At 43.8% G+C, this 21818-nt stretch overlaps 1 protein-coding gene across 5 annotated transcripts in view; it reads left to right on the plus strand.

Moving 5' to 3' along the window:
* Window positions 1-1379: 1379 nt before the first annotated feature.
* Window positions 1380-21818, plus strand: part of LOC119178578 (DNA (cytosine-5)-methyltransferase PliMCI) — a 167971-nt gene continuing 147532 nt past the window's right edge. For all 5 annotated transcript variants that reach the window (XR_012893947.1, XR_012893948.1, XM_075887629.1 and 2 more), the window contains exons 1-4: window positions 1380-1510; window positions 2019-2114; window positions 6432-6557; window positions 9406-9537. Coding sequence is in view for 3 of the 5 variants with exons in the window: in XM_075887629.1 (XP_075743744.1) it covers window positions 2020-2114; window positions 6432-6557; window positions 9406-9537 (353 nt within the window). In the remaining 2 variants the exon portion in view is untranslated. The remainder of the gene's footprint in view (window positions 1511-2018; window positions 2115-6431; window positions 6558-9405; window positions 9538-21818) is intronic.

Raw genomic sequence — 21818 nt, forward strand, 5'->3', positions numbered from 1 at the left:
ATCTTAGGCGGCTGTTTGGAGCACGCGAGAAGTCAGTGAGCCGATCGATGATTGTGTATAGCAGTAGGTATCGGAATGTTGGAGCGAGGAGAGCTAGATCTGTGGACGAAAGAAGGTCCGCCGAGGCAACGAACACTTTCGAACCAGCAGCTGTCTGCTTGGTCACTTGCGTGGGCGGTGACGAACAAATGGAAGGTGACACTTGGGCGCTTAGCGAGAGCGGACAACGCGACAAAGCGTCGGCATCTTGGTGCTGCCGACCCGACCTATATGTGACGCTGTAGTCATACTCTTGCCATCGTAGTACCAGAGTCCTTCAATGCTTCAGCCAGAGTCCTTCAAGTATTGAAGGACTCTGGCTGTACAAATAGGGCACGTGCGCGTGTGGGAGAGGGAGCGCTGAAGTGTTCTGGTAAAAGGGTAGGTTTGAAGAAAGGAAGAAGAGGGAAGCAATGCCAGGAAAGTTGCAGTGTAACTTTGGCAGCTGGTGGTCGCTGTGAAGGCGTGTAAATATTTTAGTATCACCCGAAAAGTTAAAGCATCAAAAAAATTTCGGGGGGGGGGGGGGGGTCAGAATCCCCTCAGCCCCTCCCCCCCTAGTTACGGGCCTGTGTGACACCACAATGACAGGTTTATTGTGTGTGTGTGTGTGTGTGTGTGTGTGTGTGTGTGTGTGTGTGTGTGTGTGTGTGTGTGTGTGTGTGTGTGTGTGTGTGTGTGTGTGTGTGTACTGTGCTCTCAATGCAAGGCGGCTTGCCGATCCCTCCCTCCCCCTTCTCGCCGGCAGATTCACCTGTCCCCTCTGGCCAAATAGGAAACTTCCGTCTCTGTTCTTTGTATTTATGAGTAGTTGAGAGTGTTATTTTCTCTAGTGTGGCCTATCGGCCCTGTGGGTGGGAGTAAAAGATTGCCTCTCTTTACATTTGGGAGGCAAATATTTTTATTTGCCTGGAGCAAGCGGAACGAGGTGTTGATATGGTATTGTTAAGAAAATTAAAAAAAAGAGGAGGGGCATGGTGGGTTGCGCCAGCCAACCAACTATCCATACAGGGTCACAGATCAGCGCCACAAGAATAAAAGCATAGGAATAAATAGGGAAGCTAGGCAGGGAAAACGTACGAAACAGGCGTCCTCACGTGAAAAGGAGGTAAGTGTCACGCAAGACCAATTGAACATGTAATAAAAAGCTTAGGAGTCTGCTTGTTAACCTCGGAGCGACTGATTTTATTTTATTGCTTGGACACGTATTGGCAAGCCGCAAGGAACATGCAATATGCATACGATTCAAGACCAGAGTTTTGAAACGCGCGCCTTTGGATTCGAATGATTTTCTGTCCCGAATCACATTTTCTCGTGTGCCGCACAGCCGGTGTAGCCGGTGCGTGCATTCACCGATTGGTTCACCTTCAGTGCAAACGGCGAAGCAGACGCTGTTCAGTGTTCAGCAGAGTAGTTAGGCCCACAGTTGCCTCCCTAATGACTGCTGCATAAACAGCTGTTATCCGGACATGTAAGCACCTAACTTTACGTTAGCCACCTCTCTGGGTTTCTTTAATTCGCGTGCTGCATTTGAGCTCAAGAGCCTGTTTAACGTAAAACAGGCGCTTGTATTTGGGTCCAGAGCAAACAGCAAATGTGTCGTGTTTTTGCATCTCTTTGTTCTTATTTTTCGAGCATAGGCCAAAAAGACATTTGTAGTGACTTTCAACCGGTTACGCTTCTGCTCTAGCCTTAGGCAGGGGATTATTGCTTGCACTAAGCTTTATTTGTATTGTTTACTGTGTGGTTCACATGTCCAGCTGTACGGTGAAGGATGAGGGGCATTTGGTACTTATGATAAAGCCAACTCTCTCGGAGGAAGGGCAACAGTTGTTGCTTTAATTACTCGGTGCATTGACTCCGACCCACTGTTTACGAATGACACGTTAGCTTGATGTTTGCGTTGTTGTTTCTGGCTTTGGCAATAGCTGCCGCACGGGACACTTCGAATGTTTGCTGTACTGTCATTTGTTTTGCAGCATGGACAAATCGCCCTATGTGCTTTTGGAACGAATCAACGTTGATTCACAACTGGCGTTGGAACGTGGGATCCAGAGTATCCCGCTTGCCAAAAGGTACTGTTGAAATTTCATTCTTTACTACGCTGAAGCACAGAACACCTATATACTACCACTCATATGTGGCGTACACCAGAAAGTATTTTACACAGCGCGTTGGTTAGCCTTCATGCGTTATATTGATGTATTTACGAGTAGAAAAGCCAAAAATTTTGTCGAATCTCTTGAGTTTCTTTTCGAAATATTCGGCATTCACTGATGGTGGGCACAGAAGGTTATCAACAAGCATTTGCTCTTTGTTACATGAAATTATGGCGTATACGCCTAACAGTGTGTAGTAACCCAAACAAGACAGAAGTTTAAGGAAATGCGCCTGCTTAAAGTGACGATAAGAATTGTGAAACAGTTCGGGCATGTCACCTGCACCAACATTTGAAAGCAGGGGATCTTTGCCTTCTTCCATCATCCTATGTTATGTTTTGACCCCGATGTGGGCAGGCACTCGTGTCGAAACATTGACGTCAGAAACAATCTTTGGTTCACATAAATGTATTCTGCCTAACACAGAAAGTGAGTAATAAAAGCAGCAATAAAGTGCACGGAATATGGTGGCTCTGTGCTGCCTGCGTGAACTTTGTCCATTAGCTTTCTTTGGCAGTTTGAACATGTCAGTTGAGATATATAGCTGTACCAACAAGTGCTGCATTCTTGATTAGCTGTACTTACCGCAGTATAAATTAAAGAGTATGTAGGTATGCCTTAAACCGTGACATTGTGTTGTCTGCTCGAATTTAAAAGACAAAGAAAGCAGGTGTACTGTATACTCACAGCCGGTGTAGACACTGCTTTTATTTGCACTGTGTCTGTCTCTTTATGCTGTACCGATTCATGCAAGCAAATGTATTGCTTTGTTGACGTGGCTGCCCTTTTATTACAGCGAAAAATTGTCTATTGTAGGCACCAAAAACTGACATTCAAGGCCTCATCTCAGCTGCGATAGGGGGAAAAAATGGTGCTGTAAAGTGTCCACATGCAAAACATATGTGGCCCATGTTTCATGGTAAAGGGGTGGTGCCACCAATTTGTGGCTTGTGCGTTCTTTGCTGCAAGCGTTACTATAGCACGAGGAAGCATCATGCATGCAGCAGGATTTATGTACTCTCACTAAATAATTGAATATCACTTTGTTTATTTGGACAGCTCTCAGTTTCAGTTTCTGGGCATCTAGTTGGGCAGTGACGTAGTAGTGTAGTGTAGGTGTCTCGCGTACCACAAAAAGCTATGGTGGACTTCGTGGCGTGTATCGTCTGCTCGTGCGCATACAAGCTGCTCAAGCACCAGGAAAATAATTGTGTTGACGGTTGCCATGGCTAGCCGCGAGTGATAGAGCAACCAACGCTTTGCTGGTACATGTGTTGCAGAGGTAGCGAAGGTTTAGAGCTCACTTGCATCGCTCCAGATCTGGTGAGACACCATTACAACTTTTGTTGCCCTTCCTGTAGAGCTATGTCAGTTGTGGACATGCTAGTGATGGGTCTCAATCGGGAGAATGAGCATTTAGGTGCACTGTGCAATTGAATTAAGATATATTCTGAATGTTTGCTCATCCCAATCCTTAGTGTGGAGTGTCCTTGCATACAGAGGAAACCTACGACAGGCTTGATATAGCCTCGAAATTCGATGGCTCCACCCCCTCAAGAAAATTGTGGTAGCATTTAGCAGTACAAGCAGGTGGGCATATTGTGCATATTCGGGAGAGAACACGAGCGTTAGTTAAGAGACGGACACAGCCCCATTTTATTACTGTGTCTTTGCGTCTCAACTCCTGCTTATGTTCGCGCCTGTGGTAGCCTTAGTTTGTCAAGTCAAGAAGGTGAAAATCGCATTGGGTAATCGGAGCGAATCAGTACGTACACCATGACAAACTGCTTCAGTATATTAGGCAGTGGCATGAAAAATGTGTGCAGCTCACTTGTAGCTCTTTAACATGGCCATCTCTACAGTCCCTCTTTCTCGTGTTTTTTTTTTTTAAATTGCCCTGAGTACCAGTGAAACCACAGATATTTTTAGGGACGTTCTAACAGTGAAGTCGTCAAAATGGTTTGAATACGAATATATTGAGAAAAAGTCACCCATCCGATCGTTTCATAGATGAAAATGTAAGATTGAAAGCTTTCTTCTCCCTAAATGATTCCTTATATAGTAGTATCACATTGTAAATATATAAGAAAAGGACTTTGATAAGTTAACACATGCATGGAGGTGGCAAGTGGCTATCTTGAAGTAAAAGGATCTCATGTACGTGTGTACAGCAAGGTGGCATATGTTTTATTTGTACAATGTGCCCCTAAGAAATATAATAAGAGTACAAAATGAGCATGCAGTGCGATTTCAACAAGCATGCAGCTGAGAAAAACCTTGTTGAATAATAAAAGTTGACTAAATATATTAAAGAAGTAAAGGAAAAAGTGGTAGAAGAAGCTGCACTCATTGAATTTCACCAAGCTCACGCCGATACTGTTGGTACCTTAATCAGGATTGTCTATTTAATTCAAATTTGATGTGGCCTGGATTGTGCACAGAAAGCGTAACATAAGCATGATGCGAGATATATAACAACAATGCAAGAAGTTATGGTTGAATGTTTGCTAACCTCACTGTTCTTGAATGCAGTCACTGACACACCATTTGGTATGACTAGTTCAGTGCCTGAGATGAAACGTATGCTATTGTTTAACAAATGTCTGTGCATGCATTTGCATAATATATCTTATATTATATCTGAATTTTTTTACTATTTGTTTGTGTATAATATGTATTGCCGCATGGTCATGAGGTTGAAGAAGGCAGTAGTCTGTGTGATCAAGATGAAATTTTTTTATTTGGATGAACTTGTGCAGGGAAAATGAAAGCTCAAAACACACATGATACATGCCATGTGTTGATAGCAGTGAGAACAGTCATTGGCTGTCCTGTAATCTGCCAAGTGTCCAAGAGCAGTGGCTTTTTATACACGTGCTGTTGAAGATTCCGGCGTTATCTCTTGTGCCATGTAAGCTCTCGAGTAAACTAACTATTGCAATCCTGCTCACAATCTGAACAGAATGATCTAAAACGAAGGTTCTCAAACACTGCGACACATTATGCGCCGGGCACTGCTAACAGTCATTGTAGATGTAATCTGAATGCATAAAAAAAAAACACGTGTGGAAATATACGTGCAGAGATACTCACGTGCACAAACATATGTTAAAAGACTCTTTACGCATGATTCGAAAACTTGAGATGCTTGTGTTGTCGGAGCGTCCTTCGTGCAGGGGCACTTCGTACTAATTATTAGTGACAAGAATTGCCATTAAGATATTTTAATTCTGATTTTGAAATAAGGGGTAGTGCTGATCTGAGTTATCAGCACCAATCGACATCTCTGGTTTGACGTAAACAGAGGCTCTGCAAGGCGAGTATTGTCGACGTCTGAAATCATTTGTGCAGTGCGCACAATACCTCGACTGGCTCCTGGCGAGGACGATTGTTCGTCACTCCTCCTGCTTCATTGTCGGGCTGCTCTCTAGGTGGTTTTGGCTGCTTACACCAGGAGTGCTTTTCTTCTTTCCGATGGGGACACGCTCAATGCACCATTATCCTTTCATTCTTCACCACCTGCAGGCCCCCGATTTGAAAACTGCGCATTCAGTGTCAAAGCTTGAGTGCACGTAATGTGAGGCACTCCCCCACTGTGGGGCACAAATTTCCAATGGTATTTCGGTGGGTGATTGAACTGATGCAAAATCGTTCTGAATTAATGATGCTAGCATTAATTATAGAATGCGGTAAAGCATTTCCGATTCAATTTTGGGATTACCTGACACAAAGCTACAAATTACTGTAAAAATGTTGCAAACAAATCTTTTGCTGTCAGGGGTTCTTTAAAGGGAGTTGGACCCCCCTCGCCTTATCCCAAAAAGAAACTAAAGAAAAAAGTTGCTTTGGCTATTCCTCTGCTAAAAGCCGAACAAAAGGCATGAGTGACCCAACCGAGCTGAGTGCGTGATTTAGCATCAATCTCTGTCGCCTATTGTGATGGGTTCAGTAATGTCAAGAAATCCTACCCCACTCTTTTTTTCCTCCAAAGCTGGATTGTGCCTCATGAAGCATGAACACCATTAAAAAAGCACTGGAAGCCTAGGGAGCTAAATTGAAGTGTGTGGTAGTGTTTAGGGAGCTAAATGGAAGTGTGTGGTAGTGTTGCCGTGGTGTCATGTCATGCCTTAATACTGAGCGGTAGCTACCTGTGTTACAAGAGCTGTGATGGTTCCCTCGTTTTAGGCGGATGGTACATACAGGGGTGTTCTTGCTGCTATCTTTTTGTTGCAGGAAGCCAATAGTTGTTGTGGAGAAGTTGCCCAATGCCGTTATCGATGGAATGGATCAGAAGAATGCTGACAGACCTAGGCAAGCAAGGAAAAGCTCTAAAAGACCACTATCGCCAGCTCCACCAAGGTGGGTGCACATGTATACATTTTCACTGTGCCAGAGGCAATAGTTAATTTTGTCATCTGGAGAAATTCCTCTTACTGCCTACACCCATTTTGTTTATAACTCTGTAAAAGAAGTGACAGCAATTTTAACAGCAGGGGTGGGTATGCACCACAAGATGGTATGTACTGCAGGAATTGGGCAAACTCCACTAACGAGTACAGAAAGCGTGAGTGTTAAGTGAAAAGTCTGCATGGCAAAGGGGAGCACACAAAACATGTGGTAGGAAGAGATAAGAAAAAGAGAAAAAATAGTAAGAGAAATGAAATGGATATAAAGAATAGAATTAAAAGACAAAGAAGGAAACAGACGTCCAAAAGAAAGAAGAAACAGAGTAAGATCGAAAGAAGAAGAGACAAGACAAAAAGAGAATGAATCCATGAGAAAGAGATGAAAATACTGAACAAAACATTGAAAGGAAAAAGCGAGATTGTGAGTAATGGATTTGAGAAAGAGATATAAAGAACAGAAAGCAAGGCAGAAAGAGAAGTTAAGAGAAACAAAAAAAAATAGAGGGAGAAAGAAATATATAGGGACAGAAGTAAGTGGTTAACACATGAAAGCATAAAGAGGAAGAGAAGAAAAAAAACAAGGAAGGGCCAGGCAGCTTTGTCACTCTTCCTTCAGGCTTGTCATCACTAGTGCAAGGTTACCATAGTTATTTTGTAAACTGGAAGAAAAGGGCAAGCAACATCGTAGATGTCACCCTACTGCATCATTTGTCTATGCTGTTGCCTTCAATGGCCGGCGAAAGTGATTACTGTCGATGTTTACGCAGCAGCGCTTTATAGCCATATGACACCTATTTCCCATTGTAATGTCGTAGCTTTCTATAGTGTGGTCTGCGATGCTTCGTAAATAAGAAATTTCATTAAAAACTTGTCCCCTGCCTTAGTGTTTGGGGTGGAGATACGTGCTTCAGTGTGCACAGTGCTAAAGTTGGGGTCTTTGTTTGCTGTGATGACTGATGCGATCAACTCCCCTCTCTTCAACATAATTTGCAGTCATGTTGGGAGTCAGCTGTACATACTACAGTCGTAATGGAGGGTGCTGATATAGATATATTGCAAAAACAAAGAATGATACAGCAGTGGCTTGCCAGTAATGCTGTGGGACCAACGCTGGGAACAGGGAAGTACGGCACTCTCTCAAACAATTGGTTGTCATGATTCTCAGCTGTATGATAGCTCAATACCTCGACACATTACTGTATCCAATTTGTCAAATTTGCAGAATGAATGAGCTAGCCAGTGCACCACCCTCTATGCCCAGTCATGGCCTATGGGCTTTAAAACGATTCTGTCTTGCCAGCCAACAATACTCCATCGTTACTTATTCTTCCAAGCAGCCACCTGAACCCAATTCATGACAGTTTTCTGCGTTGCCTGTTAAAGAGGATGTAGCACCTGGTCATCTGTGCTTCAACTTCCCCTTGCTTTCAACGATCCCCCAGGACTCTGGTTCCTTCTCTCCACCTGCATTTCTTGATGCACATTTACATTCTAGTGACAAGATGCTGATTTCGGTCAGCCTACTGTCGTGAGCCACATCTTTTGTGATGTCCTATTAAGTCCAATTCCAGATGGTCTGTGGAAGACTCTAGTCGTGTCATATTAAGCTCTCAGCCTTTCGTTGGCCAATTCTCTAGTCACCCAGGAGGCGCGTGTGGCAACACAGACTGGGATTGCCGGAAAAAACGGAAATGAAGGACCACCTGCTCTGCTTGTTTCCTTCCTTCTCCACTATTGTCCTTCTCGATCTACTCGAAGCAACTGCCGCCCGCCCTACACCCCCTACCCTGTCATATGCACCCTTGTCAGAGACAATGTTGCAAATTAACAAATGGAAAGGAAACAAGAATGTCAAAGGGGTGTGCAAGATTTTTGTCATATGGCAGAGGGTTTCCCCTGGACTCCCCTTTGAAGTTCGAAGCATCGCATGTTTGGTTTGAGCAAGGCAAGTTTTCTTTTGGCTACCAGTCTAGTGAAGACTTCACAGCGAAAAGTCAGCTGATGCATTTCGGTGGTATTCTTGATCTGTCGTCACCTTACACTTTGCTATGGCAGACTGTCTTTGGATATGTCAGCATCGTCGACCTAGTGTGACCAGCCCGTCTGGTGATATTGTTGGCCAACCAACCGCGTCTGCCTCGTGTATGTGTCGGCGTTGTCGTTTTAGTGTAAATGCGCCTTTGTCCCTAACAGCCGGGCCATGCTCTCAGCCCTCATGCTGTGAACGCATGCTTCCTTCTCCCATTGAGAATAAACTCCTCAGAAGTAAAGCAAGTGTACTCTTATCTAAGCACTTCAAAAGCACCACAAGGTGCTTTCCTTGAAGTGCCTAGCACTGTGTCCACATAGCTTTTTGTCCTTGCTTCTTTGTGCGCTAAAAAGTGCGAAATAAATCACCAACAACACCAAGCATTCGCTCTTTGACCGCCAGAGTTTTTGCCTTTTGTACAATGGGCTCTCTTTATACAGAACCTGAAGGAACCAAGAAAATGTGCTCCGTTTTACAGTAGTACTGTTTACGGAGAGAGCGACAGAGATGCTGAATTATAGTATGAAAGTGACCATATTAGAAGTCGTCGTTCCATTTAAGCCAGCTGTTCCATTTCAGAAATTACTATTTATCGAGAGATTGCTGTATTTTGTTTTTATATGGCAAGTATTTCATCTCTCTCCAACTAAAATTTACCAATACAACTTGATTTGATGTTTGTCATCAACTTAGGCCTTTTCATCCTGGAATAATTTAGTTTTTGTTTTTGGCAATTCTCGCTTCAACTCACTGTTTTGCGTTCATCTTCTAGGCGGATTGACTCCGATTCACCGAGCAAACGCGTCCACTTTGGTGGTGAAGGCTCTCGGAAGTACCCACACATGAGATTGTGGACTGGGACTAAGAGCAGTGTGAAACAGCAAGGGGAATGCTTGAAGGAAAAGTGAGTTAAAATTAGTTTGCTACAGTGTTTGGACTTATTTATATTAAAGTAGGGATGGCTGAATATTCCAGTGCTTTGAATATCTGAATGAATAGATTAGAATTTGAATTCACTTTGACACAACTTTTTGCTAAGATGATACCTCAGTATGCTTGAATAGCATGTCTGTATGCATGGGTAACATCTCGGCAACAGAACCCAAAGCTACGTGGCGCTAGCGGTCTGTTTCAGGACACGCTGTGGAGTGATCCGTGTTAAGGTTGCCAACTACTGTAGATTCGATTACATGTGACCCGCTTGAAATGGTAGTTTCAGCATGGGGCTGCAATGCCGTGAAACCACCTATCCTCAATACAGAGGATTTTCATTCTGCTGCGAAGTCATACTTCAAGGTTAAATGTAAATATCACCTTCACCTTGATAAATTATTTCCAAAATTTCACAAGCATGTTGTGCTGGTTTACATGCAGTAAGTACAGCAAATATTAAAATGTAACATATTTTCAGAAAGGTGCCTTGATGAGGGAGTTTTTAATATTCTAGTATTAAATATAGCACGAAAGATGCAGAAAAGGGAAGCACGAACACAGTGCTCTCCTTGTGCTCTCCTTTTCTGTGTCTTTTGTATTAGGTTTAATATTGTAACACATATAAAAACTTATATATGTTCCATCCTTTTACTATTCATATCTTTCCACTATTCGAATTCACTTCCAGTTTGAAAAATAGGCATCTGTCTAGTTTCAATAATTGCATATTTTGTAAGTTGAGTCATCACAAAAATGTGTGAGTAGCGTGGGGGTTTGTACCCACCAATCGTGCCTTGACAGTAAATTAAAGAGAAAATTTGTGAATACAGGGTGTCACTGCGGGAGCTATCGTTTTGACTAGCGAACTTTTCTTCAAGGCTGCAAGAGCATCTCTCCCCTTTATGCTTTGATTGATTAGATACTCCGCCCCTTCACACCAGTTTACTTAGTACCAGTTTTGTGCTTAGAAGACTTTCTAAAAATATTTGGAAAACAGAGGGTAAGAACTCAACCCGAAGTCCTTGAAAGTGAAACGAGAATGTCGTGCGGTTCTCAGGTCTCTAAAGATGATTGGGTGCGATGGAACATCATCCTAATGGCATGTTTGGTTGGCCGTTCTGGTCCTCTGGCTCAGAGCCGTCAGATGCAGAGACAGCTCACAATCGAAGCGTGAGTGGCAACGTACCAACTGAATACATTGTCGGTCTCGGAGCGCTTAGAGCAGTGCGCCTGTAGTGCCACTGTGCAGTCTGCGCGCGAAGCTGTCGAGTAAACATTGCTGCGCCGCGTCAATAAATGGTGCCGATCTGTTCAGTGGACATCTCTGACATGTCGTGATGTAACGTAAGCCTTCAGAGTTCAGCACATAAATATGCAATGGTCTTCGTCCAAGCTGCTATCTTCAAGCTAAATCACGAGGTTGTCAGTGAGCTGCTGTAACAACAGCATTGACATTTTTTGCTCTGTCTTTGCTAGCCGCCTCATTATTGACATGGTGCACTTATGGCTTTGTAGATGTGAATTCTCCCACACACATACAAGAACACTATTAAAAACCCATGTGCACAAAGTATTGCGCGCCCGGCGATAACCCCTTCTAAAATGCATGCTCGCGCTTCTCAACTCGTTTACCTGCCAGCAGCCGCGTAATTGGCCGGCTTGTGTCATGTGATCCGTCTTCCCGGTCAGATTGCACCCTGCTCTCACTTTGAAGTCAGAGCGGGCTAGAGCGCTCCGAGTCAGAGGCTGACGCTCTGAAAGAGCCAACCGAAGAAAGTCCGAGCGCTCGAATTCTACCAACTGAAGGCGCAGCCACTTTTCAGAGTGCTCGAAAACGCCCAACCAAATACGCTAAAAGGTAATTGTGGCGATAAAGGAATGTCTTGTTTATGCCAGCAATTTCATGAAGTATGTTCTCAGTTGCAACAAGTTTTGTTCGTTATCTTTCTTCAATTGTTACACTGCTAATTTTCTAATTACGGCTTATTTTTTCTTTGCGGATTGACCGAATGATGACACGTTTAATTCGCAGAAACCGCAGGCACATGCATGCTTAGCTTGTCCCTACTGTTCTTACTTCAACACACTTGTGCTTTGCAGTGAAGCCAGAGTGTGTCGCACTTCTGTGCTAAGACTGAATAATGGCTGCTCTGTAGATGTTGGTCTTGTCTCCTTGTTTACATTGTAGCAGAATTTTCAGTACGCACACTAATAAGAATGTTCACAGAAAATTTAGTTATGTTCTGCTCTAAGTGATCCCTAATTACATTCTGTCTGCACTAAATCTGCTCCAGAAATTTCTCTGAATCCTAGACTGGCTAGACCACTACCACTGCAATATAATACAAAAATCAAAGCTGCATTTGCAACAACCCACTTAAGGCCAGCTTGGCAAGGTTCTCGCGAGTGCCATCAGAACTTGGTGCCCATGGATGGCGCAATCGTGCAGCATTACAATGTTACCCTTTTAAATGCTAATGCATTTCTTAGGGCCATGTCAGGCATCTGGCGTTGTCTGCGGCAGTGTTCATGAGTCTGCAGGTGTTATTTTTCCGCTCTCACTTTCTTTCCCAAAGCAACAGCTACGGGCGCACATGCTTATCCTCGCCCCTAGCAACTGGAGCATGTGGTGCGAGAGTGTGTAGGAGAGGGTAGGTGCTGTGTTTTGCTGCTCCTCTCGTCATTTGCTCTCTGTCCTTTCTGCACCCCACTTTCCCGTACGCTCGTGCCTCACTCTTCACCGTTGGATGACTGGGCGCCTCTTAAAAGCATCTGGAAATGTGTGCTCAATGCGCTGCTGTGAAATGCCAACGCCGAGCGAAGATGCTGTTTGTTTTGTTCACTTCATAGTATTCTTTAATCGTGCATGCTAGCTGCTAGAGTTGGCAAACTACCAGAGCGGCGAACAGCGCTATTGGCTGCACGATGTAAGAAAAAAAAAAATCTAACGCTGGGTTCTCACGTGCAAAATGCCGTTATAGATTCTATGCAATGCATTAGCATTTTCTTGCGATTCCCTTCAGGGAGGTGGGGGCATTTTGTTTAGTCTAATGCTAGGTGTCCTCTCAATCAATTTAATTTTGCCTGTTCAACCAGTTGCAAGAAAGTATGTCTCTTGCACCCTACATTTGAGATAGTTAGTGGGAAGCAAGAGTCTCGGTTGTTAGTGAAGTTATGAAACTAGCATGGAAATTTATTTATCTATATTTTATTATTGTATTTGTGCCCTTTTTTCACTCTTATTACGTGATAGCCTACATTTCAATAAATGCTTGATGATCACACCATGCTTATTTGAATCTAACACGCCCTCAAATGCTACACACACTCAGTTTTCGCAAGTTTAAAATAAAAGCGTCTTAAATTTAAATCGCAGTTTAAAAGAAAATTCTGGCATGCCACTATGTTGGCCATAAAAAAAAAAAGACAAGCATGAATGAATCGCCCTCATGAATAGGAAAGCTTATTTTCCTGGCAGTTCATTACTGTCACACATGTCCCGTTAATTAGGGAGGCAATCGCCGGGCTAATTCCAAGGGCCGAAGTATCGGCCCCCCGAACCGCACCACGAAAGCGTGGACAATTTAGAAGTGGTCCTTTTTGGCGCGCCAGCGGACGCCGGCTGTGGCCCAAAGAACAAGTCAGAGCCGAGAGTTGATAAACAAAACAGATATTATATTCTCAAAAATGGCAGACCGAAAACAATACACAAGAATGCACACTCTACAATAGTTACATACAATACGTCACCGATCAAACAACGTACTACACAGTACAATCAGCCACACTCAAAACAACGGACACAGACAACGATACGCACTACAATGCAGTCGCATGCATTGAACCACCAAGACACTTAAAGACTAAAGAGATAGAAAACCTATCCAGTCCAAAGTTCTTGGAACAAAAGTCTGGATGATACTCTTCCGAGAATCACTCACTCAAAGTCCAGCGTTGTTGTCGTTCCGCGCCCTCGAAGTTTCTCTTCCAGGAAACCTCGCGTCTTCAATTGGCCACTCTCCAAGCTTCAAACTTCTTCACCCGAACACGCCGGCTTTACACATGCAGCTGTCGCCACGCGTCTTCGCTCGATAGTGGTAAACACACACTCTTGCCTGCAGCTCGACTTGTCACCCCTCAGGTGGAAATCGTCTTCTTCTCCCGCTTTGTCTCTACGGACAAAACCTTCGCCGACTACACGGTGGAATCCCTACGCGCTCTGGCGCTAACTTCCGTCTTCTCCTGCTTCGTCCCTACGGACAAAACCTTCGCCGACTACACGGCGGGATACCCAACGCGCCCTGGCGCTAACTTCTGTCTTCTCCTGCTTTCTCATCTCGGCTGCTCGGTTAAATACCTTCCGCGCGACATTCCAGAAGGTTCTCGTCATTTCGTCGGCGCGATACGCAGCGAAGGCTGGGGAGAGGGCGAGACGGTTGGAATGCCCTCCGCGATGGATGACTCAACCCGGCGTGACCACGCCTCTTTCGTTCTAGAAATTTCGCGGGCTTGCTCGGCCGCCGATGTGGGGTGAGGAGGTTCCTCGGCGAAGCCACGCTTCCGAGGGGAGAGCGCGCGCCCGGGGAGCCTTGAGCGCGCGCCCGGGGAGCCCGTTCTGTGACAATTACCTTCTGTATACATTTCTTTTGTAAGATCGCTACTGTGTGCACCTTATGGGAGTGGCCAATGCGCTGATCGGAGGTAGAAGAGGAGGTCGAGGATCGCAGGTGTGCGTACGGCACGCGGCAGCCACTGGCAGCGGGTGGCCACAGCTGGGGCTTAGCGAAATAAGCCCGGTTCTTGGTCTGGCTCCGCGTCTTCCCTGTGGGGTTCTGGGCCGAGTAGCCTCGAAACCCCACATTTGGCGCCCAACGTGGGGCGCCCTGAGCCAACGACCTTCATCGCATGCCAGTTTGATGGAAATACTACTTTGATAAGCATCTTCTGAACGGAGTTGCTTAAAAGAAGGCCTGAAAGCTTGTCCTAAAGGTTTGGACATTTTGCCACATTTAGCTCGTGTAAACATTTTATGGTCTACACGCAGCTGAAGATCTTTTTTCTTTGTCCTCTGTTGTGCAACTCGTGCACATATATTTTGGATTCTCAAGAAATAGAAAAATGCAGCTATCTTCAGTGTGTGAAATAACATTGCTTTGATATGGGCCATTGTAACAAAAGGGGTGCATCATTTGCACTTCTCTGGCAAGAGATGTGATGCACACGTCACAGTCATGCAGGAAATGAACTTATGTGAACTAGCGACCAAATTCGCTTAGTCACGTGCTTATGTGAGTTGGGGATGAGACTATTTCTGCTTATGACGATTAACTGTTGCCAATGCTGCAAACGTAGTTTTGGTTTCATCCTCAATAGTAACGTGCAGGCAATTTTCGGGCTTGTGTAATCGAGAAAAAAAAAGGGTGTGCGTGGGATTCAAGTGAATACAGTGAGCATTGTAATTCACAAAGAACTTGCTTCACATGTATTCCAAATTTTTTCATTATATTTCAGTACCCTTAACAGAAATCTGCATCATCAATAAATATCTGATCAGGTGAAGCATTGAGCAATGCTGGAGTTCTCACACTGTTAACACAATAGTTGTGTTTTTGTGGATACATATATTCATGGTTTTCACAACTTATAAGCATTATACGAAGTGCTCTTTTCCATTGGTTAAAAAAGACATGAGACAGTTTTACTTATTTTTGTTGTTCTTTCTTAATCCCTTTGTGGGTCAGGTCTTCGTTGTTTAATTCCTGTCGTTTGTTGCTTTCTGCACTGCTTATGAAAGTTCGGGTAGGCTTGTGGTGGTCTAAAAAAGATACTGAAATTTTACGTCCCGTCTTGGAAGCAACCGTGTCAATACGATACCTGTACACTGAATGGAGAATAAAGAATAGTATGAAGTAATTTTTAAAGGAAAGTTCTTGTACTGAGTCCTCTATGATTTTTGCTATTGCTGCTAAATTGCCAAATATGCACAAGGGAAAAAAATGGCAGTGGCTTAGCTCAGCTATGCCAGGATATACGTAGCGTTAGCAAAGGTTCAGCTGATTATTTTTAGTTTTCCAGAGTGTATAAGATTAGCTTGATTATCATGCTTACTGCTGCTGCTATGACACACGTATATTTATTTTGCCGAGCAACCACTTCGGGATCTGATGAGTTAAGCTTCTCCACTGTACTGCGCCGTTGAGCAGCATTTGCACTCTCCTTCTCCATGGCTATACCACAGTGGCAAATGCCAGTCAGAGGCGCTATCAAGCGGCTCCAGCGCAGTGTCAGATGGCGACTGCACGGGGAAGGCGCACGAGGAAGGCGCACGCGTCGGCGTCGGTATGTCTACCAAGGCTGTGACGGCACTCCTCTGGTAAGCGCACACCAGCGGCGGCGAGTTGCACGCGGCCGAGTGCGAGGGAGGTGCCGGCTCCGGTGCGTGACACCACTGATCGTCTGCGCAGCGCATTGAATTGCGCGCACACCGGCGGCGGCGTGCGGAGTATCATTGCGCATGCGCAGACCAGTGCCACGCGAAATTGGCTCAGCGAAGCCAGTGTAGCTAGCGCTACAGAAAGAAGATTACTGTGGCATTGAATACGGGCTCCACAACAGCTTGATGCTGCTATTAATAGGTCATAATCTTATGCATAGTACTTATTGAATGGGAATTCTCAGCAGCAGACAATTGGCATGCATGGCACTTCCTGTTTGCATGGCGGTATGCAGATGGATATAGTTTAGTAACTGGTTCATGAAAGCCTAGCATTAATACCACTGCATTCTTCTTTATTCTTTCATAAGAAAAGATTATGATGGCTGAACAGATATTGCGTGCACGAAGGGATGCTGGTATGCTAGTCCATGTCTGTGCTTGACAGGCCCACGAGATAGCGATGTGCACCCAGTCTTGATTTGTGTGTGTCATTAATCGTTATCTTCATCTCTCTTTCTCTCTTTTCACATCCTTGCTTCCCCTTTTTCTGTGCAGGGTAGCAAAGTGTGATAGCAAAGCTCCCTGCTTTTCATCTGTCTCTCTCTGAGAGGCGGAAATGTTGTAGGCCCGTGTGCTCAGATTGGGGTGCACGTTAAAGAACCCCAGGTGGTCTAAATTTCTGGAGCCCTCCACTACGGCGTCTCTCATAATCATATAGTGGTTTTGGGACGTTAAACCCCACATATCAATCATCAATCTCTCTCTGAGGTCATCAGTGTAGACAGGGTTTTTTTTCTCTTATTCTCTCTTATAGCACAAATCTGGTGTCAATTAACAAACCACCAATAAGCCTCAAATGTTTCACATTGTAGTGCTCGTGCCACATAGGGGAATGAATTTTCTTGTCTCACTGAGAAGGGTGCTAGCATTGCTACTGAAAACGTACCGTATTTACTCTGACATAGGTCGGGCACGAATATAGGTTGCACCTCTACTTATAGTGTTCTACGAGGGGAAAAAAAAAATCCGAATCTAGGTCGACCATTTTTTAAATTTTAGTTTAGAAACAGAGAAATGGAAACGTAGCACACCTTTATTTACATAACTCAGCAACCTAATCGCTGCTGGGGCCGTCATCTTGTCAGGTGTGCAAGATGATGTCGTCATTGGATTCTTCGCAAGCATCCGTGACTTCCCAAACGGCGTCGTCCTTGCTGCCACTGCTGCCAATTGCTGGGCCGTGAAAGGCACGACGCCAACATTTGCACGCAAACAGACAGTCCCGCTACTTTAGCGAACCCCTAATCAACGTCTCATTTTCACAGAACTCGTGCTGCATGGCACAATTGCCTGAGTCCTCACTAAGAAGTATCACTTGGCCCTTGAAGTCACTTGTGCAGCTTTGCTGACTCGACATCGTCGCAACCACACGCTACCAACTGGTGGTGGCGGTTAGAAGAAGAAGGCGACTAATTTGTGCAGCCCGGTAGGGAGCACAGTGCAGCGCCTAAAGCAAATTCGAACCTTCATGCTGATCGTACAATGAATAAAGTGCGAGGTGGTGACAGCAAGGCCTCAGGCCAATGCGGCTGCGCGCCGGAAGGCAGTACTGGAAGCATGGATAGTGGGCTAGGGACTTCACGGCTAACACCTAGGGAAATTGTGGGTTTCATCGCATACGCGGCGGAGTGGCTGCATTTCGCGGGGGCGGTACATGGCTATTGCATAAATAACTTTTTGCTCAATTAGGTAGTCGAAAAAGGAGGGGGGTTTTTAGTTCAGATTTTATGGTATATAACTTGCGTATGCAGCAGGGAGTGCTTGAAAAACGGCAGGCGCGTCAGTCGAATGCCATAAGCTCGGCACTTTTGGTTGGTTTGACTGTGAATATAGGTAGAGATTCTTTGTTCAAGAATATAGGTCGATATGTTGGTTATTAACATTTTCGGAAAAAAAATTCGACCTATATTTGAATAAATACGGTATTTTAAAGCTCTATGCACTTGGGTTGGGCTAGTTCGTACTGCATGTCGACGATGGGGATGCTCTTTGAATAACAGAACTAGAAGAAACGGGACACGTACAACCATAGAGTTTCTCACAATAATACCTAGAGGAAAGTATTGCACCATCGTCTATGCGAATTGCTTGAGGGCCCCGTTGGAGCGCTGGAAATGACGGTACACGTGTCTGCGAGGCTTGTGTTGGCTAGTGTTGAGCGAGGCTTCGGCTCAAAAGCGAACACGACTGCATCAATAAAGCTTCTCTAAAATAAAATGTTTATGAGCGGATCTCAATCATGCATATTACATTCTAAAATAAGTCTGCTCACCTTGACGGCACAACCAAACGGCGAAAGAAACAGACCTCATAAAAGTGGTGAAGGGAACGCTCGCTTTGTCGTCTTCTTTGGTGACTGTTAGTTACCTCTTGCGCTTGGTAAAATTGTACATTGACACAGAAGGTTTTAGTCTTACATAAAACACGTTTCTGTGCAATCACAAAAATGAACAGCTTATTTCGTGCTCTTTCAGTATGAAATCAATCATTTTAACGTGAAGCCAGACGCGTCTTCGAGGTATACAAATCCAAGTCGGGTTCGAAGCTCACATATACCGTCATTCCCTTGCATCCAGCAGCTCACTAGTGCCAGATTTCCTTCTGGGTAACTTTGTGACAAACGTTATGCAGATAGCACTACTTTCAACTTGTTAATTAAAGAGAGAGGCGAGCATCCCGCATATACGCGGAAGCACGTTACAGAGGGCCTGCACATTTCAAATTACTGGGCACTGAGAGGCTCTGTCTCTTTGATAAATAACATCACTGGGGTATTACTAACATGTGATTCTATGTGTTTCCAAATCGATTTGGCTTCTACTATGAGTCACCAAGTGATTATGGTTTTAGGATGCGGCTCTGTACTGATCAAATTTTGGTGTGCACGAGCACCTTTGGCAGCGAGTTGTGAGATGACCATTGGAACTGTTTTTCACATTATTACTGTGGTCTTTGGGCACTCATTATGGCATTTCCCAGTTTGCCTTATGTATACGTTTGCACGAGAAAGCAGAACGTTGTAAACTACACTCATTGGCACTGAATGAAATTTTTTACTTTATGGTTCACATCACAGATGGGAAGCCTACTGGAGCAAGGCTTTGTCAATTGGCACAGTCTGCATGATTTTTGCTTGGGATAGTTTTTGAAAATGTGACCTTCGCTCCCGCCTTCAGAGCAGCATTCTTTACATTGTGCGAGACGGAATGAATGCATGGAATGATCGCTACCTTTATATTCCTGATAAACTTATTGTTGTTCTGTTCACCAAAAAGATTGCTTCCACATTCTTACTAGCACCTCAGATAACGGCACTAACACGTAGCGAAGGTAGTGCATTGGGCCCTTTTTTGTCCCTTACTGAGGACAGACCTACTGTTCAGTTAAATGTGGAATGTGTCGCTCAGCAAGAAAGTGGCTACCTAATTAATAAACTTTAAATTAATAAACTTAAGAGACAGTCCCTGTTCCATGGTTGAACTTATGAAACCTTTGTGCATCACACAGAAGAACGGAATGTATATTGGGAAAAGGGATAATATGTCACTGAAATCAAGATGCAGTCGCCGACCAATTTGCCGGACCTGGGGGGGACTGCAAAAATAGTCCGAAAAATCAGTCTGAAAAGTCGCAAGTTATGAAAATGAAGTTATTTGAATTAGCGAAGCCTAAAAGTATTCCTAATAATTCCATGCTTCATGCTATGCTTCGGAAAAAGCAGATTTGGTTGTATTTGGGCTGCAGTAACATTGTCAACGCATTGGCAGTCGCTGCCACATAATTTTGCGCGTGGCAGAGTTGGTGGTTCTATGGCACCAAGCAAACAAAGCTTGATTCCAGTCATAAAAATATGAATGCAACGTCTTCTCGTTTGGAGGATTTAACAACTCAGTTTGGGGTTCTTTAACCTGTGCAGGCATTGCAAAGTATGTGAGCCTCCACCATTTTGCCTCGATCAAAAGGCCACCTCCGTGGTTGTGGCCTGACGCATCCGCAACAACAGAGAACATGTGGCACGCATGATGGCTTAATTTAAAAAGATTTGACACACTACCAACGTGTAGAATGACAACTAGGAAAGCAAACACACACGAAAGAAAAACTACCTGGGTATTATCGATAATGATAAGGTTGACTGAAAAAAAAAGTTGCATTCCCTAGCCAGTTTTTTCAGCCAAGAAAAATTAGGCACGGCCTCTAAAAGTGGAAGATTGTGGCTGCTTCCAGTCTTGGAGGCCACGGAACTAGTCAGTGGAAGCCAAAGTTGACCAAGCCGAGTGGCATATATATGTTTTCAGACCAAGTCAACGGAAAATTCAACAGGGCAACTTTCAAAATCAGGCAACATGGTTCAAAATGCGTGATTTAAAACAGAAGGTTTTATTGTGCTAAATGAAGAAGAATACATGTGCATGATATACAGAAAGAGGTCCCATAGTCAGAGACTGCAAGGGGACCTCTTGTACAATGTAGAATTGAGAATGATTGTGATGTATATAGCAGGGAGACAGAGCTACAGTAAAATGCAATTGAAACAAATAAAGTAAGAATATACCCTTGTAATCTCACAGAAACAATTTAAAGCAAGAATAACGCGCTAACTTCAATGACAAGTGATTACAGAACGCAACTCACAATGAACAGGAATCAATTAAGAAACAACAAAACAGGCTAGTTAGTTGACATGGTATGATTTCTTAACTTCGATTTAATTACCTTCAGGGAACGGCATACTTTAATGTCGGAAGGTAAACTATTCCAAAAAGAAATTCCGGAAAAATGAATGGTTTGTTTGCCATAATTGGTGCGAACTTTTGGCAGTAGAAAGTTATTGTTAAGGGCAAACCTTGTGACATTGTTATTTGAGAGAATGGTAGTAAAGTGTGGAAGTTGGTTATTTATAGTTCTATACATGTAAATACCAAGGTTATATTTAACTAGCTCAGATACAGTTAATATATTGTTTTCGTGAAGTAGTGACTTAGCGTTAGAGAGATATGGGCTTGACATGAGAATTCTTATCGCTTGGTTTTGAATTGTCTGAACTGAAGTAAGGTGAGTGGCGTATGTGTTACCCCATGAAGTAATACAGTAAGAAATGTGCGAATGAACAAAAGAAAAATACAGTGACATAAGTATTGATGGATTGAAATAAAGACGAGATTTAATCAGTAGTCAAACGCCATACGTCATTTTTTTCTTAATATATGCAACATGTCGGTGGTATTTCAAGTTACTGTCGAGTTCAACGCCTATGAATCTACAGCAGTCGCTCACAGGGATGTTATTGCGCACAGTTATAACAGGAGGGATAGAAGGTAAGGGTTTTTGTGGTGAAGAGAAGACAACAAATTTTGTCTTAGACGTGTTAATTTCTAACATGTTATTACTGCACCACCGAACGAGTTGTGCCAGATCAAAGTTTAGTTTTCCAGTTAAGGATGTAATGCTGCTATCGGAGTTAAAAATTGTGGTGTCATCGGCGTATAATATATAACTGGATGAAGAAAGGCATTTCGGCAAATCGTTAATATAGAGTAAAAACAAAAGGGGCCTCAGAATGGACCCCTGGGGTACACCTATATTAGTTAATTTGGTTGACGAATATGCATTAGAAATTACCACCTTCTGTGTCCTGTTGCAGAGATAGCTACGCAATAATAGTAATGTTGGGCCAGTTATACCGAATGCTTCAAGTTTATTGAAAAGAATGTGATGATTGATCGAATCAAGCTTTAGTTAGGTCGATGAAAATG

The sequence above is a fragment of the Rhipicephalus microplus genome, chromosome 1 (genome assembly GCF_043290135.1).
Source record: "Rhipicephalus microplus isolate Deutch F79 chromosome 1, USDA_Rmic, whole genome shotgun sequence".
Lineage (NCBI taxonomy): Eukaryota > Metazoa > Arthropoda > Arachnida > Ixodida > Ixodidae > Rhipicephalus > Rhipicephalus microplus.